The 19,309-nt window shown below is 41.3% G+C and overlaps 1 protein-coding gene and 1 pseudogene across 9 annotated transcripts in view; both read left to right on the plus strand.

Moving 5' to 3' along the window:
- The window catches only part of ANKRD42 (ankyrin repeat domain 42), an 86,148-nt gene that overhangs the window by 32,922 nt on the left and 33,917 nt on the right, over positions 1-19,309 (plus strand). For all 9 annotated transcript variants that reach the window (XM_075546383.1, XM_075546380.1, XM_075546379.1 and 6 more), the window contains 4 exons: positions 10,013-10,118; positions 11,575-11,750; positions 15,864-15,990; positions 18,808-18,961. In XM_075546383.1, coding sequence (XP_075402498.1) covers positions 10,013-10,118; positions 11,575-11,750; positions 15,864-15,990; positions 18,808-18,961 — 563 coding nt within the window. The remainder of the gene's footprint in view (positions 1-10,012; positions 10,119-11,574; positions 11,751-15,863; positions 15,991-18,807; positions 18,962-19,309) is intronic.
- Positions 13,245-14,163, plus strand: LOC142446967 (DNA-directed RNA polymerase II subunit RPB3 pseudogene; annotated as a pseudogene).

Here is a 19,309-nt window from a genome sequence, read left to right on the forward strand (position 1 = left end):
GGGGGGTGGTGGTGGTTTGCATTTCAGACCATGAACTCTGCATTCAACAATTCAAAAAACTCATTAATGCCCCCCTCTCCAATCATACCCCACCCTACTCCTCTGATTTCTTGTGTGGTCCTCCATTTTCCCATTCAGTTCACCCAAGTCAACGCCTGCCAAACCTCTAGTCCATTATTTCACCTTCAGTCCCTTGCCCTACCTCACTTGGTAACTTCCAAAGTCTGTTCCCTTTGGTGTGCAAGTCTTTGTCTTGTTTTTTATCCTTATAATAGTGGTATCATATAATTTTTGTTCGTTTGTGATCGACTAACTTCACTCCGCATTCTGATTCTTATAATGAGATATTTCCTGGTTTCATCATTGTTTTTTTACTGATACTTAGTATTCTATTATGTGTATGTACCAAAGTTTCTTTGTCCTTTCTTCTACTGATTTGGGCTGTTTCCAAGTTTTGCTTTTGTGACTAGTGGTGCGATGGACATGGGCGTGCATGTGTCTGTTTGTGCTATGACTTTTCAGCAGAGGGATTGCTGGGTATTACGGATTTTCTGTTCGTGGTTATTTGAGGAAGTGCCTTGTCACCTTCCACAGAAGTGGTGCATATTCACAATCCCATCAGCCGTGTACGACACTCCTAGTCTCTCTTCATTCTCTCCAGCATTTACTGTTTTTGAGCTTTTTAAAAAATGGGCTTATCATTGTCAGTTTAAGGTGATATCTTATTACTTTGATTCAAATTTCCCAGATGGCTAATTATGGTAAGCATTATTTTCATATACTTGTTAGCCATTTGGATACGATTTTTGGTGAACTATGTGTTTCTGTCCTTTTTAATTGGGTTGTTCATCTTTTTCTTACTGAAGTATTACAGTTTTTTTCCATTACAAATAATCTTTATTTTTAAGTGATGATTACCATTACATCAGTAACAAGTAATAGCTCTTATGTGTTAACATCTAGTCGATTCTATAAACTAAAAGCAGCCCAAACTAGAGGAGTACAGGTATTCCTTAGCTTTTTAAAAGTTCGAGTTCCACCAGTTTGCATTTCTCAAAGCCCTCCATATGGGCCTGCTTCCGCTCACAGAGAGAAACCCACGGGGTTTTTGCTTGTGTGAGAAAAGGCACACAGTAGAAGGTGGCTTGCAGTGCGCACCCCAAACAGCAGAGTGGCCTCCCTGAGCTCTTTGCCGGTGGCTCTCCCTCAGCATCAAGCGGGTGGTTTGGAACCATGCCTGTGAACACCGGGAATTAATGCTCTTTTGTGTCATTTGGTATGGCTTGGTGAGTTTGTTTTATGGAAAGCTCAAAACCATTTCCCCCATAAATTAACATGAAATACTTCTCCGCTTTCAGCCACTGCAAAGCCTTCCCTGGAAAGCTGCCCTTTTGGACAGCAGGGGAAACCTGTATTCATGCTCTAACCCTGAAACACAGAGGCTTGTTTTAAGGCTGGCTGCTGTCCACACAGGTTACACACTAACTAACTACTCACTACTTTTTTCATTGATAAAGCCCCTGACCTTCAAAGAAAGTTTTAGGAAAATGAAATAGTTAACCATTTCTTTCTTCAAAGAAAATTTTTTGTACTAGATATCTAAGAAAGAAAAGTTTTGCTGCTTCAGCTAAAAAGCATAGGAAAACCGTTTAGACCATTAAATTCATAAGAAATCCGAGGTAAAAAGATAAAAGCTTTGGATAACTCTTTAAGTCTACACCAAGTACTTGGTTTGCTTCTCTGATAAAAGAGAAGGAAGCTCTCCTATCTGTACAGAAATAATGTAGTGCATTTTTGCAATAGCGCTCTGGCTCTGGGAAAGCTGCTTGTTCCACGTCAGCATCTACGTTGCCAATGCACGCCAGCAGGCTCGGCCTTCTTCCCTATCCGCTGATGCGGTAGTTTTCGTGGATTTCTGGGTGGATGTCACGAATTTCTCCACCTCCGTGCTGCAACTGCCGTGGGATCCCAGAGCCGCAGCTTCTTTGGCCTTGACCTCTTTCCCCCTTTGTAGGCGGCACTGTTCAATTTCAGCCTGAGATGCTGCTTTGGCCTGCTTCAGCCTCTGGTTCTTGCTTGCGGGCCTCGGACACCTTCTCCGCAGCCCTATTCTCTGCTTGCAGCTGCAGCTTGAATGCCTTGCGACTGGCTGGCCATGGCGGCGACTCCAGCGACTCACGCCGAGGTGAACTGTCTACATCAAGTATTACAGTCTTTAAAATAGATTTTATAGATTCATTCGTTGTCTCTTGTATGGCTTCCTGAGATTTTTCCTCCCTCTGACCTTTTTGATGAGATCTTTTGGTGCACTTAAGTATCTTATTTTTTAGGTCCCAGCTTCTGTGGGCGCTTCCTTTATTATGTTTGCTAATATGTAAGTAAATTATAATAGGGCCCTTAAGTTTGTTCCTACTTTCTCACTGATGATCTTTATTGTTCTGGAATTTACACTTAGGTATTTGATTTATCTTGATTTCAATTGGAGTGAGTCCTGGGTCTTATTTCAGTCTTTTGCAGATAGAGATCTAATTTTGCCAGTTGTATTTGTTGAAGAGTCTCCCATTTAATTTTTAAAAATGTTTTTTGATTCTTTGTCAAAGATCAGTTGCCTGAATTTATTTCTAGGTTCTGTGTTCTATTCCATTGGTCTGTGTACCTATCCTTGTGCCAGTACCAGGTTGTTTTGACTACTGTGGCTCTATAATGGGTTTTAAGGTTAGGTAGTGAGAGGCTGCCTACTATGTCGTTTTCCCTAAGAGGTTCTTTGCTTATTCTGGGTTGTGTCCCTTTCCATATAAAATTATCCATTAATTTTCCATTTTTTTAAAGAATGAAGTTGGGCTCTGGATCAGAATTGTATTTATAGATTGTTTTGGATAGTATTGATATTTTCACAATATTAAGCTTTCCTCTCAAGCCATGGTATTTTCAGTCAATGAAAGTTGAACATCAGACAAGGCACACTGAAGAAGAATCGATGCATTTGAATTATGGTGCTGGTGAAGAATTTTAAGAGCACCATGGACATTCTAGAGAACAAGTCGATCCGTCTTGGAAGAAATATAGCCAGAGTCCTCCTTAGAGGCAAGGATGACTAACCTTGGTCTCACTTTCTTTGGACGTGTTATCAGGGGAGACCAGTTCCTGGGGAAGGATATCATATTTGGTAGACGGGCAGGGAAAAAGAAGAAGGCCCTCAATGAGATGGATTGACACAATGGCTGCAACAATGGGCTTGAAGATGAAAATAATTGTGGGGTGACCTGGCAGTCTGTGTTTTGTTCTGTTGTATATTGGATCACTATGAGTCAACTGGTTCAGTGGCACCTACACCAACAGTAACCCAGGAACATGGGATATTCTTTCACTTATATAGGTCCGTTTTGGTTTCTTGCTTTAGTGTTCTGTAGTTTTCTTTTTTTGTGTGTGTGTGTTCTGTAGTTTTCTTGGTATAAGTTTATTTCTATGGTTAGGGTTTTCCTGAAGTATTTTATCTTTTGTGTGAATATTTTAAATAGTATGGTTTTCTTGATTCCCCCCCCCCCCCAGAGATTTCTTTTTAGTATACAAGAACCCAGTAGATTTTTGAGTGTGAATCTTGTGTCCTGCCATGTTGCTGAGTCTTTTGATTCTTTCCAGAAATCTTTTTGTAAAGTCTTTGGAATTTTCTAAGTATAAAATCTTATCATCTATGAATAGTGAGAGCTTCAGTTCTTTGCATATGTGGATTCCTTTGATTTCTTTATGTTGTCTAATGATTCTGGCAAGACTTCTAGCACAATGTTAAGTAAGAGTGGCCTCCTTGTCTGGTTCCCATTCACAGGGGTAATGCTTTGTTTCCCTCATTGAGCAAAATTTTGGCAGTTGGTTTTTCATATGTGGCCTTTATTGTGTTGAGAAATTTCCCTTCTATTATTTTTTTAAAAAGAAATCAGGAATAGATGTGGGATATTGTGAAATGACTTTTCTGTGTTGATTGATATGATCCCTTGGTTCTTATTTATTTTTTGGTGTGATTCATTTGGTATATTTCATTGATCATTTAAAAAATACTTTTATTGGGCCTCTTACTTCTCTTTTCACAATCCATACATTCCTCCAGTGTGTCAAGAACATTTGCACATGTGCCGCCATTATAATTTTCAAAACATTCTCTTCCCACTTGAGCCCCTGATATCAGCTCCCCATTTCTTCCCTCTACCGCCCCTGCCCGCCCTCCTTCACAAACACTTGATAAGTTATAGGTTATTTTTTTCCATATCTTACATCTTTAGTGCCCCTCACCTACTTTTCCATTACTCATCCCCCTGGGAGGGGGTTTTAGGTTGATTTTGCGATCAATTCCCACTTTCTCCCCCTACCCTCCCCTAATCCTCCTGATATCTCTACTCCTTGTTGGGGTTTATCGATCCTGGATTCCCTGTGTTTCGGGCTCTTATCTGTAGCAGTGTGCATGCTATGGTCTAATACGACTTGTAGAATTGAGGTCATGATAGTGGAGGAAGGAAGCACCAAGAGCTAGAGGAAAGTTTTGTATTTCATCGGTGCTATACTGCACTCTGACTGGCTGATTTCTTCCCTGTGACCTCTCTGAAAGGGAATGTCAAATTGTCTACAGATGGGCATTGGGTCTCCACTCCATGCTCCCCCTCACTCACTTTGGGTGTGGTTTTATTTTGTGTCTTAGATGCCTGATACCTTATCCGGTTGACACCGAGTGATCACACAGGTTGGTGTACTTCTTCCATGTGGGCGTTGTTGCTTCTGAGCTAGATGGCCGCTTGTTTATCATGAAGCTTTTAAGACCCAGATGCTATATCTTTTTTTTTTAAATATTCATTTTATTGAGGGCTCATAAAACACTTAGCACAGTCCATACATCCCTCCATTGTGTCAGCACATTTGTACATTTGTTCTCATCATCATTCTCAAAACATTTTCTTTCTACTTGAGTCTTTGGTATCATCTCCTCATTTTTCCCCTCCCTGCCCCACATCACGAACCCTTGATAATTTATAAATTATCATTATTTTTTCATGTCTTAAACTATCTGACGTCTCCCTTCACCCACTTTTCTGTTGTCTGTCCCCCAGAGAGGGGGTTATATGTAGATCCTTGTGATCCGTTCCTCCTTTCTCCCCCACCTTCCCCTTCCCCTCCCCTTCTGGTATCTCTACTCCCATTATTGGTCCTGAGTGGGTTCATCTGCCCTGGATTCCTTGTGTTTCCAGTTCCTGTCTGTACCAGTGTACATCCTCTGGTCTAGCCAGATTTGTAAGGTAGAATTGAGATCATGATAGTGGGGGGGAGGAAACATTAAAGAACTAGAGGAAAGTTGTATGTTTCATTGATGCTGTACTGCACTCTGACTGCCTTGTCTCCTTCCCGCAACCCTTCTGTAAGGGGATGTCCAGTTGCTTACAGATGGACTTTGGGTCCTCACTCTGCACTCCCCCTCATTCACAATGATAAGATTTTTCTTCTTCGATGCCTGAACCTGATACCTGATCCCAACGACATATGATCGCACAGGCTGGTATGCTTCTTCCATGTGGGCTTTGTTGCTTCTGAACTAGATGGTTGCTTATCTGTCTTTAAGTTCTTAAGACTCCAGACGCTATATCTTTGATAGCCAGGCATCGTCAGCTTTCTTCACCACATTTGCTTGTTCACCCACTTTGGCTTCAGCGATTGTGTCAGGAAGGTGAGCATCACAGAATGCCGAATTGTTAGCATAAAGTGTTCTTGTGTTAAGGGAGTACTTGAATTGAGGCCCAATGTTCATCTGCAACCTTAATTCTTTTTCTTTTTAGCCTTAATTCTTAACATATAAATATGAGTACATAGTTCTATTCCCCTCTTATTATATATATATATATATATATTTACACATGTACCTGCCAATATGTAGGCTTCTATAAATGCCCTTTGCCTCCTGGTTCTTTCCTCTTTTCCTTTTTACTTCCTTTTTGTCCCACTATCATGTTTGGCCTTCATTTGGGTTTAGTAATTCCTCTCTGCTACGTTGCCCTTGACTGAGCCCCACTAGGCGTCTTACGACCTTCCTTCCATTGATTTTAGTTAACTTGTTGTTCCATTGTCCCTGGGTTGGTTTCCCCTCACACCCCAATTTCCTTTCTCTCATCACCCCTTCTCCCGTATCCCCCCAGAACCATTGGTCCCATTCTTTTCAACTTTGAATTATTTATCCTGCCTATCTTATCTAGATAGACATACAGATACATTAATAAGTGCAAAAACCAGGCAAAGCCAAATAAAACAACAAAGGAAGTCAAAACCAACAAGACAATAACAATAGTAGAAAGCCAGAACAAAATAACAATAAAAAAAAGGCACTGACAAAAATGGAAAAGCCTGTAATAGTTCAAGTTCTTTTTGTTGGTCTTTACGAGTGTTTTCCAGTCGCATTTGATGGGGTGCCACACTCTGTCTCCTGAGTCTATTTTTGGTATTACCTGGGAGTTTCATCACTCTGTTCCCTCTGCAGCTCTGCTGCCTGCCCTCAGTGCTTTGCCCCAGCGTGATGGGGCCAGATCATGCAATATTCATGCATTGTGACTCCAGTGCTGTTCCCCACAGCGCCAAGGTTCAGCGAGGGATGCTGTGTCCCATGGTGGGGGCAGCCCTATGGTCCTCCCCATGCATTGTATGCTCTGAGCAGGAACATTGTCATCGGGGCTACATTGATAATTTTTCTAATGTTTACCAGTTCTTTTGTACTTAGTATGCATCCTACTTGACCATGCGGCTTTTTTTTTCTATATTGTTGGATTCTGTTGGTTGTGTTTTTGTTGAGAATTTATATGTTGATGTTCATAAGGGACATTGGTCTGTAGTATTGTGAAACATTGCTAGGGACTTAATGATGCTTATGTCTGAGTGACATTTAGCAAAGTGCACACCCCTTATCTTCTTATTTATTTCTTTTTAAATTTTTTTTATTTTAACAATTTATTGGGGCTGATACAATTCTTTTCACAGTTCATACATATACATACATCAATTGTATAAAGCACATCTGTACAGTCTTTGCCCTAATCATTTTTCTCTCTTTTCTTCTTTTACATTTTATTAGGGACTCAAACAACTCTTACCACAATCCATACATATACATACATCAATTGTGTAAAGCACATCCATACATTCCCTGCCCCAATCATTCTCAAGGCATTTGCTCTCCACTTAAGCCCCTTGCATCAGGTCCTCTTTCCCCCCCCCTCCCTCCCCATTCCCCCCTCCCTCATATGCCCTTGGTAATTTATACCTCGTTATTTTGTCATATCTTGCCCTATCCGGAGTCTCCCTTCCCCCCTTCTCTGCTGTCCCTCTCCCAGGGAAGAGGTCACATGTGGATCCTTGTAATCAGTTCCCCCTTTCCAACCCACTCACCCTCCACTCTCCCAGCATCGTCTCTCACACCCTTGGTCCTGAAGGTATTTCTTATAGCAATTTTTAAAGCAGTAGTAGGCTCTCCTTATAAATATGAAAATAATCTTTCTAAAAGGTGAAAAATTGAGGTCTAGAGAGATCAGATTCATTACCCGAGGCTTCACAGCCAATAGGTCTACATAATTATAGCAGAGCTGAGATTTCATTTATATATATATGGTGGGGAGAAGGAAAAAAGCTGATACCAAGGGCTCAAACAGAGAAAATAGTTTGAAAATGATGATGGCAACATATATACAAATGTACTTGATGCAATTGATGTATAGATTATTATAGAGCTGTAAGAGCCCCCAATAAAATGATTTATTAAATTAAAATTCTAAAGAATAACACCATGTCTTGTCACCAGTAATGACCTTGGGAAAAAGTCTGGGTCTCTTCGGAGCTGTTCTTTCAAAGCACAGCATGTTTGATACTCTTTTTTCTGGTCATTCAGAAGGTGAGACACAAATTTTGCAGCAACCCTATTCATTCCCAAATCTTGCATTAAAATTCACTAAACCATGCTCCACAATAGTCCAGATAACTTCCCTGTCTCTGCAATGGTGTGTCGTTGGTATCTGACTGAGCACAAGTGCATGAATTTTGTCTGACATTTTCATCTATTCGGGAAGTTGTTGGAGGTCCGGAATGAGGTTTGTCATCAATCGACATTTCACTTGGAGTTTTTCCCACAGCACTGTGTTCAACAACACTCATTTCTGCAGCATTTTTCTCGAGCAGGAAACAATTTCACAACTGCATCCTGTTCTCTTAAATCGGCCATCACACAAAAAATGAGGTTCGCAGGGAGATGGGAGGGAGAGGGAAAATGAGCAGCTGATATTAAGGGCTCAAGTAGAAGGCACATGTTTTGAAAATGATGATGACAGCAAATGTACATATGTGCTTGACACAATGGATGGATGTATGGATTGTGATAAGAATTGTATAAGCTCCCAATAAAATGATGAAAATATATATAAAATAAAAATTTTAAAAATGATTGAATGGAAAAAAATTAATAGTTCATTAAAAAAATGAGATTCAAGTAAAACTGCTTTCATGAAAAAATTCACTCTGACTCGAGAGAACCTTTCCAGGCAATGCCAATGGGTGCACTGAGAGTGAGTTGCTTGATGCTTGCTTAGTGGAAAAAATGTGTACTATAAAAGCCCTGGCCAGCAGAGCTATTTTCTGTTTGTTTTGGGGGGTGAGGTACCCCCTGATATAAGATGGAACAATATTTTCAAAGTCTGTGGTAGGTCCCTGTGGCTGAGATGTGCTCACACGCAGTCTAACACAAGCTTGGTCATATGTCGTACATATAGCAGAAGGTAAGAAAAACTGCAGTTCTAGTTTTATATCTAGTTCTATATCTATTGCTTACCAGCTGAGTGATACTAACTAACCTCTTTGGGGCCTGATCACAGTAGATACTTGATTAAATGTCTCATGAATGAATAGGGAAAATAACATCTGCCCAAACTACTTTTTTGGCTATTATAAGGATCAGAAGAGACATTGTTGGTAAACAAGTGGCCATCTAGCTCAGAAGGAACAAAGTGAGGCACCAAAGGGATCAGTTATCAGACATCAAAGAACAAAAAATCATACCATTGTGTGCTTACCTTCGCAACATGATCACTGAAGGCAAATGGGTGCATAAGCAAATGTGGTGAAGAAAGCTGATGGTGCTCGGCTATCAAAAGATATAGCGTCTGGGTTCTTAAAGTCTTGAAGGTAAACAAGCGGCCATCGAGCTCTGAAGCAACAAAGGCCACATGAAAGAAGCACAGTAGCCTGTGTTGAAGGGTTCAGGTATAAGGCATCAAAGAACAAAAAATCAAATCATTGTGAATGAGGGGGAGTGCAGATTGGGGACCCAAGGCAACTGGACATCCCCTTACAGAAGGGTTGTCGGGAGGAGATGAGCCAGTCGGTGGATGTAGCACTGATGAAACAAAACTTTTCTCTCGTTCCTAAATGCTTCCGCCCCTTGCCCCTCCTTGCCCACTATCATGATCCCAATTCTACCTTACAAATCTGGCTAGACCAGAAGGTGTATACAGGTACAGATAGGAACTGGAAACAGGGAATACAGGATAGATGATCCTTTCAGGACAAGTGGTGAGAGTGGTGATACTGGGAGCATGGGGTAGAAATGGAGAACTGATTACAAGGATCTAAATTTAACTTCCTCCCTGGGGGATGGACAACAGAAAAGTGGGTGAAGGGAGACATCAGACGGTGTAAGATATGACAAAATAATAATTTATAAATTATCAAAGATTCATGAGGGAAGGGGTTGGGGAGGAAAGGGAAAAATGAGCTGATGCCAAGGGCCCGAGTAGAAAGCAGATGTTTTGAGAATGATAATGGCAACAAATGTACAAATGTGCTTGACATGATGGATATAAGTATTGTGATAAGAGTTGTACAAGCCCCCAATAAAATGATTTTAAAAAGAGAGATTGTCTAAAGGTACTCATTCCATAATTTTGATACTGTCCAACATTTTAGAAAATTAATATTTTCCCGTGTATTTTTGGTTTTCTTTCAGCTGCTGGACAAGGACACATAGAATGTTTGCAGTGGTTAATTGAAATGGGAGCCGACAGCAATATCACCGACAAAGCTGAGGAGAAACCCAGTGATGTGGCTAAGCGGTAAAGCTCTCTGCTTTGTTCTTCCTCTCGCCTTCTTAAGTTCTTGTTTGTTCGCTTGTACTCAGAACTCTCAGGATTTAATGCATCTACAGGACTCCGCTAAATACTGATAGGATGGAAATGTTCAAGCTGAACTGTAGTTTGTCCAGATATCAGCTTCTCTCTCTAAAGCAGTGAGTCTCAGTTGGAAAGTACTGTTGGCCTCTTTCTCTGTGAGGGGGGCAAGGAACAGGTAGTGTGTGAGAGGCTGTTACAGTGAATGGAAACCATTACCAACATTTATGAGGTCAGGTCCAGGAATACTGAACATTCGGTGGTGCTCAGAACTGTGCTGCACAATGGAGACTTGTCCGCCCAGATATTTGCAGCATCCCTGGTGAGAAACATTTTGTGACTCATGAAATGGAATTATGAACATGGATTAAAAGCAAAACAAACTGTATGGGTTTGTAATCTTATTTTGGTATTTACTTTTGAATTACGTAAATATAGTGTTTATTATTGAACACCGTCAGCTCATTCAGGCCAGGTTCCCAAAGAATATTAGTTCACTCACTTGTTCCTTAATTTGTTCATTTATTCAAATTCCCATTTAATTATCATGTTCCACATACTGTAGTAAGTCTTAGGGTTAAAATGATGAAAAAATTCAGTTCCTTCCTTCAAGTTGCTTAAGATTGTGTGGAGAGGCAAACATGTGAGCATAATTTTTATACCATGTTATGGAGTACATACAGAACTAGGATAATAGGCACCTAAGCCTTCCAGGGAGAATAATTACCATAGATGATGGTAAGCTTTGTAAAGAAACTACCAATGAAACTTGGTAGGCCTCTAAACTTCAGTGCCATTTTTGTTTGTAAGCTCTTGTTTTCTGAACATTTGTCTGAGAGATTTCTTTGAAACCTTGAGGAGTAGTGTTACTAGATCTAGCACCTGGAATCCTTATCAACTTAGGAATCCTTTGTTTTTATCTTTTTACACTCCTCCTTGGTAGTGGCTTTATGCCACAGTCAAGGGTGTTTCTGTGACAACACCACACTCACACCAAGCATTTTGATGCAGGAATTAGAAGGAATTATAGCTAAATACAGGTACATTCATAGTACTAAATCATCCATGTGATACTCGTGTAAAGAGGACGCATTGATAGATTAAAAGTGAGAGTCTAGAAATAAATCCATAATAGTATCCTGGAGGAAGGGAAATCTTTTGAATAAAATAGATATAGAACAGTTGGATAGCTATATATAGTTCCCTTATTTTCTTTGTAAGAACTTTACTTCTGGTAGTTGGTAGACTGGTGGGATTGAACCCCTGATCTTTTGATTCACAGTTGTGTTAACCACTGTGTTTCTGGTGCAGAGTTTACATAAAATAAATTTCGAGTCAAGGGGAAACTAGATTCTAGTAGAAGACAATGTAAATTGCAATAATTATTGATTTTTTTCTACAGGTTTGCCCACTTGGCAGCAGTAAAGCTACTAGAGGGATTACAGAACTATGACATCGATCATGAAAGTGAATTTGATGAAAACAATAAGAATTTTTTTATGAGACATGGTGTTGAGGGAAGCACTGATGCCAAGGGTGATTTATGTCAGAGTGAGTCAGATAAAGCAGATGCCCGAAGTAAGTGTGCCTCTTCTATTGTGTTTTTTTTTTCCTTAAAAAATGCCATGGCCGGTTGTTAGCAACAATGTAGAAATTATTCTAAAGAAAATTGTACCAATAAAGGTTGGAAAGAGAACTTACAAATATAAGACTAGTTGAAGTTCTTGATATAATTTAACTTTGTCAAAGTTACTGAATTAGAATGCTTTCAGAATAGATGCAGAATGCATCTGCAGATTTCCTGGGCCTGTAGGTTTGCACTAGGGTGAAGATGATGGAAATGTTGAGAAATAATGGTTAGTCAGGGTGGGGGGATCCCATCTTAAAGGACTGTGCACTCCAGATGGAATAGTAAGAAAGTCTTTTCATAAGTGGAATGTGGATTTTGCCTTGAAGGGCAGCCAGAATTTAAAAAGGTAAACAGGTAAAGAGGTCATTCCATTCATTTAATATATATGAGCAGGATTTTAAAAGTTTGTGGAAAAATTCCATTATCTTTATATTCCATTTTTTTCTACAAACTTTTAAAAGAATTCTCATGAGTTTAAATTGTTCATTCTTAGGCTCAGGGCTATGGCAGTACATCCGAAACAGTTCTGCTTTCTGGAATTCGGAAAACATTCTGTATCTACCCAATCCAGTGCTGGAATTTACTGACATCGTGCTTCATCAGCTGTTGTCACCATCGTATTATTTGATATGACTTTGTTGAGTACCTTGTATATATAAAGTTTGTTTGCTCTTCTGGCAAGCCATGGAATACTCAATATTTCTCGCCAAAATCATGATTCAAAGGCATCAATTTTTCATCTTTCATAATCCCTGTTCACCTTTCATGTGCAGATAAGGTGATTGAAAATACCGTGGCCTGGGTCAGATGTACCTTAGTCTTCTGAGGACATCTTTGATTTTTAACACTTGTAAAGAATGTTTTGGCGGGCTTTTGCTGAGGACAGAGGTGGTTTACTTTCCTGACTGCTGCTTCTATAGATGCTTGGGTACCCACGTAGCAATAAATCCCTGGCAGCTCCCATCTTTTGTCTGTTTATCATGTAGTTTATTGTAAGGATTTGTCTTTTCTTCTTGTTAAAATGTAATTAATATTGAATTTTATAGTCATTAATCTTCGAGTAAGGGCTTTGAGTCCTCTGACTTTCAGCAGCAAGGTTTTGTCATCTGCATAACACACATTATTAATGAGCGTTCCTCCAATCCTGATGCCATGCTCAGCTTCTCAGATGATTTGCTCAGGACACAGATTGACTGACTATGGTGAAAAGATACCACCCTGACCTACAAAGTTCCTGATTTTAAACTATGCAGGATCCACCTTGCTCCAAAGTAGATGCTCAGTAAATGTTCTTTACAGAGTGTTTTTGGTTATTCTAGCAGAAACAACTAGCTGTACTAATTAAGACTGTATTCTGTAAGTAAAAAATTTTAATTTAGAGCCAATTAAAACATTTTTAAAACAGTTCCCCAAACATTGTCAAGGAGAACCTCACGGCTTACTGCGGAGGCGAGCCCGCGTAGTAACGCCATGCCGTACGCTAACCAGCCTACTGTGCGGGTCATGGAGCTTACCGACGAGAATGTCAAGTTCATCATCGAGAATACGGATTTAGCGGTGGCCAATTCTATCCGGAGGGTCTTCATCGCCGAGGTACCCATAATAGCCGTCGACTGGGTGCGGATTGACGCCAATTCCTCCGTCCTGCACGACGAGTTCATTGCTCACAGACTCGGGTTAAGTCCCCTCATTAGCGACGACATTGTGGACAAGCTGAAGTACTCGCGGGAGTGCTCCTGTGAAGAGTTCTGCCCCGAGTGCTCAGTGGAGTTCACCTTGGACGTGCGCTGCAACGAGGACCAGACACGCCATGTCACCTCCTGCGACCTCATCTCCAACAGTTCCCGTGTCATCCCGGTGACATCCCGAAACCGTGACAGTGACCCCAACGAGTACGTGGAGCAGGACGACATCCTCATCGTCAAGCTCAGGAAGGGGCAGGAGCTGAGACTGCGCGCCTATGCCAAGAAGGGCTTTGGCAAGGAGCACGCCAAGTGGAACCCTACCGCAGGGGTGGCGTTCGAGTACGATCCTGACATTGCCCTGAGGCACACGGTCTACCCCAAGCCAGAGGAATGGCCGAAGAGCGAGTACTCGGAGCTGGATGAGGATGAGTCCCAGGCGCTCTACGACCCCAATGGCAAGCCAGAGAGGTTCTACTACAACGTGGAGTCCTGTGGCTCTCTGCGCCCTGAAACCATCGTCCTCTCAGCCCTGTCTGAGCTGAAGAAGAAGCTGAGTGATCTGCAGACCCAGTTAAGCTGCGAGATCCAGAGTGATGTCCTGACCATCAACTAGCTGCCCTGCGCCTGGTGGCCAGGCTCCTGACAGCCAGACCTGCCGGCAGGCCGTAGCCCCACCTGGGCAGGGGGACCGTCCTTCCTTGGCAGGCAGGATACCAAGGAGGCAGACCTGCTCTCGGATGTTTGGCATCCCGGTCTATGTTCAGGGTGCCAGGAATGCTACTAGAAACCCCACATCTCACCCCTCCTCGCCCCCTCCCATGCCCCTGGGGCACCCCGTTAAGGGTGCCCAGCTGGACCCTCTTCCCATTGATTGCTAGAACTCATTCAGGCCACCTCCCTGCAGGCCCTGCTAGTCCTCTCCCAGGTCCTAAACCCTTGGAAGAGGGGGACCCTCCTTGTCCCTCCCCAGAGCGAAGAAGCTCATGGCCCTGTTGTGTCAGTAACAAGTCCCTTTGTTGCCGAGAGCTTGAGGCGCTCTGCCCCTTTTCAGGTCTCTTTCCCTTGGAGCCTGGCCCTGGTCCGTCACACCAGCTCCAGGGAGCAACCTGTTCAGAGCAGGCAATCAGGAAGGGCTAGCAACTGAGTCACCACTGTTTTTGTAAAGTTTTTTTTAATTTTTGGCAATAAAGAGCACAACATCAAAAAAAAAAAAAGAAAAGGAAAGGAGAACCTCACTCTCCAGGGGTGAGTGGACACCTACCTCTTCCTTGGTGAATGCAGCTAAGGAAGCCCTGGAGATGTTGACAGCTGGGATTCCCAACTAAGTCTACCCAGACAGCCTTATAGTGAGGCTCAGAGTTATAATGAGATCAGATCACCTTATCTTTCTCCCTTGGAGTGGCTGAAGAATTTGAACTGCTCCTTATAATTCATATAGCATATAGTAATTTATTTCTTTAATGTGAATTCAATATACCGTAGGTTTTATAGTATATATTTTTAGTAACGTTACATATTTTAATATTGATTTTTAGTACTGACTTATGCAACCATCGCCATAAATCATTGTAGAGCATTTCTACCACCCTCGTGGTTATGAGTTGGGTCGTGATCTACATGGTTGCCTGTTCAAAACCACCAGCAGGTCAAAGGGAGAAAGAAAAAGAGTAGAAATACTCCTGTAAACAGTTAAAGTCTCGGAAACCATAGGGGGTTGCTATGAGTCAGCATCGACTCGATGGCAGTGGGATAACTCATTAGTAGCTGCTCTTTATTGCGCAGTTTTTTCCCATCACCAGACTTAAGCAGCCATTAATGTCATTTCTGCTTCTATAGGTTTGCTGATTCTAGATGGTTTATATATGAAAGGAGTCATGCATGCCCCAAGTGGCCTTATTTCATACCATATGTGCCTTTTACATACCATATGTACATGAGTATATGCTGTTTTTCAGCACATTTTGTAATGCAGTTTTTGTGGTAAAATTAGGTGCCTAGGCAGATATTCAGGTTGGCTTATAGGTAATAGTTTCAAAGTTCATCCTTGTAGTATAATTTAGATCTTCAATCTGATTTATTTTAAATGACAAGTAATTTCAGTTTTCTAATTTCCTGACATACAGTAGATTTTAAAAAGTATATTTATAATCATAGCAATCTAGCATATACTTTAATAACAGGGAAAATCATCTATTTATTTATTTGGTTACTTGATCCTTCTGATACTGTTATTGATATTTCTCCATTTTTGCATCTAGCTCACCTCCCCAGCCCAAACCTTTCTCTGCCTTTAGAGGCAGAATATGTTCCAGAGAACCAGTAGTACCCTGTTAGCACATCAATCTAACGAGGTTCCTATTGAACTCTGTCTTGCAGTGAGAGCTTACAAGAAAATTGTAGAATTGAGACACCTCCTAGAAATTGCTGAGAGCAACTATAAACTCTTGGGAGGAATAACAGAAGAAGAGCTAAAGCAGAAGAAAGAAAAGCTGGAGGCTGAAAAGTAATGTCCTCAACACTTTAATGGGCTTGTTTTTAGTTACTCCTCTTAAAACTACATGAGAATTTGTGGACTAGCAACTTTTCTTTTATTCCCACCAAAACACGTTCGAAGGGGTCCTGATAATCAAGTGGTGGCTGTGTCCTTGGCTGCTGGTTCTAAGGTTGGTGATTTGAAGCCACTTCATGGCAGAAAAGCGTGGCAGTCTGCTTCCCTAACGATTTGCTGCCTTGGAAACCCTGTGGGGCGGTTCTCTTCTGTGCTGTAAGGTCATTATAAGTTGGAATTGACTAACGTCCATCGGTTTCCTTCCTGTCTCCAGATGGAGAATTTAAGATTTTTTTGAGACAATCACTACTTGAAACCCTTCCCCAATACAGATAACATAGTCTCCAAATATCCCCACCAGATTGGACTGTCCGTTCCTCAGTCTGAGACCCCATCCCATGTTCACTGACAGTCGTACCCTCAGGAGAGAATGTTCCTGGGTCAGGGGCAGTAAGTCATCCATCTGCCCTCACGTTTCACTTCCGTGAACATCTGACACCTCTTCTTAGCTAATTAAAGACTGTTAATATTTCCTACCATGGTGGTGTAGTGGTTACGAGTTGGGCTGTGATCTGTGGGTCATCATTTCAAAACTACCAGCAGCAGTTTCTTGGGAGAAAGACTGGGTTTTGTACTGGAGTAAACCGTTAGAGCTTGGAAACTCATAGGAATCAAACTTGACTCAATGGTAGTGAGGTGTTTGCTTTGTCTTGTTTGGAGGGGCGGGGGTGGGGAAGCATTTTCTAGAGTCGTCATGAGTCGGAATTGATTCGATGACAGTGAGTTTGGTTTGGGTGTGAACATTTCCTTCCTCCTACCCCACCCCCCACCCCTCCTTCCTCTGCCTTTCCTGCCTTCTCAATCAACCCTTAGTAAGACTAAGTACATGTATTCAGACTTAGTCCCTAATCTTGATAAAGATTAGTATGTTACCCTTCCATGGATTCTTGAGTTTGAAAAAGAAACAAAGATACTCTTATCTCTTAGTTGGATTTTAGACACCAGGAAACTAAAGCAAAACATTTTAAAAAATAAATCAGGAGACCTTGGTGTCTTAAGAGATCATATTGTTTAGGTAACTGTCTAATACCTAGAGATTGCTTAAAGTATTTTGAGCTGTGGAATCATTTCAGCATTGCCACTACCTAAAGAGCCTAGCTGAAAGTTCTTAAGTCCCTGATAGAATGGAAAAGTACTTCACAGTGGAGCACTGACATTTTCTAGATAGACTCCTTTTGGGAACCTGTGTGCAGTGGAAACCACCAGAGAAGGAAAATGAAAATATTTTCCATAAAAATAAGTGCTAGAAAAGTGGTCAGATTGTACCCTCTGGGGTAAGGTGGAACACTTGTGAGACTTGCAAAAACAAAGTATGGTAGGCCCACAGAGTTCTGACTCTCACAGGTTTCCCTGCATTGTATGTAATCTACACAACTCCGAGGTCTTATTCTTTTTCTCACCATACAGATTAGGAATCCCAGATGTAACACAGAAGCTAAATCACTTGTCTCAAGTTACAGTTGTGGAAGGGATCAAATAAGGATTTGGTTTGAGCCTGTATGACTCCAACTGATACTTAAGATTATGTAGGAGTGTAATAATCTGTCATGTAGCTACTATTGATACAAGAGATTTTATTTGTTTGTTTGAGATGAGCTTGTTTGACACTAAAGATTCCAAGTTCATTTCAATGGATTTCTGAACAGAAATATTTGTTTTGTTTCCCATTTCACTCTGAATAAAGACAAAATCCTAACTGTAACCTTGCTCTGGCTCCTGTCGCCTTGCTGACCTACTACTCTCTCAAACTACTCCAGCTACATCGGCCTAGGGTCTTCTTCCAGTTCACTGGGCAAACGTCTGTCTCTGAGTCTCTTAGCATTTACTGTTCCCTCTGTCTAGAACACTCTTCCCACTATTCTACATAGTTATCTATCCAGCTTTCTTTCGGGTTTTGCTAAGAAGCCCCCTTTTTGGGTATGATCTTCCCTGACCTATAGATGAAATGTTAACCTTCTCCACAACATTTTCCATATTGTGGGGGCTTTAAAAAGTTTGTGGGACAATGGAATTAACCTCCCTGGTGGTAATCCCGAGTGTGGCTCAGGGTAAATGTTAACTGCATATTAAAGCTTATCATACCTGGAATGTCTGCTAGAGAGATTAAAATGAGTAATTTCTTAAGAGTTACAGGCCTACAATATGAAACAACAAATTTTATGCAAAACAATGTACCGCTTTGGGTACAAAATTACTGACATAATTAGACCGCAAGGGCGGTTTTAAAAGATAGTAGAGTTTTGTACGGACTTTTCTAAGACTCCTTTTACCTCTTTCCGGCTTTGTCCCCCCCCCCCCCACCCCCGGCTCATGGAAATTATCCCTTCCAATGCACTCTGTGTTTTACTTACTTGTTTGGTTGACTATTTTCCTCCCTTACCTGAGGTAAGCTTCATGAGGGGAGATTTTGGATCTAGATTGGTCACTGATGTGTCCCCAGTACCTGGGTCAGTATAGACAATATGTATTTGTTGAATACATTATTTCTTTATTATGAGTACCTCAAATTGAATACTGTATTTACTCGTGTATAAGCTGAGTTTTTCAGCACACTTTTTTATGCAGTTTTTGTGGTAAAATTAGGTGTCTTGGCTGATATTTGGGTCGACTTATATTGGAGTATATACGGTACATGGATGCTTTCTATCATTACCAAAAATAATTGTTGGTTGATATTGGAGGTTGGTTTTTTTTGTTTTTTTTTTAAAACAGGACCATCAAAGAGCTCCAGGGCCAACTGGACTATGAGCGACTGCGCAGAGAAGGACTAGAATGTCAGCTGGATGCCTGTCGTGCAGAGGTGGATCAGCTCAGGGAGATGCTGGAGAAAAGCCAGGTCTCCACCTCTGTGGGGTCTCCATCTATGGTTGGTGTCCTTCTTAACATCTTTATCTGTCTTCAGACATAGAGGAGTAGCTATGAGTACAACTTTGGACTGGGGCTGCTTGGGTTTGAATCTTGGCCCTAGCGCTTTTTGGCCTTCGCCCATCTGTGCCTCAGTTGTAAACTAGAGCTCATTCACTGCCCCCCCCCAACAGTGCTGAAATGTGTTTTCCAATGTTTATAAGTATGGAAAAGCTTAATAGGATGTGCCTTAGTGGAGAAACTATGTGTTTGATAAGCTTAGTTCCAAATGAGCTAATGAGTGCTGTTGGCCATAACTTGGATACTAATGTATCAACAGTACGTATTAAAAAGGTAAGGCATCTTTAAA

This window comes from Tenrec ecaudatus, chromosome 4, assembly GCF_050624435.1.
Source record: "Tenrec ecaudatus isolate mTenEca1 chromosome 4, mTenEca1.hap1, whole genome shotgun sequence".
In the NCBI taxonomy this organism is placed as follows: domain Eukaryota; kingdom Metazoa; phylum Chordata; class Mammalia; order Afrosoricida; family Tenrecidae; genus Tenrec; species Tenrec ecaudatus.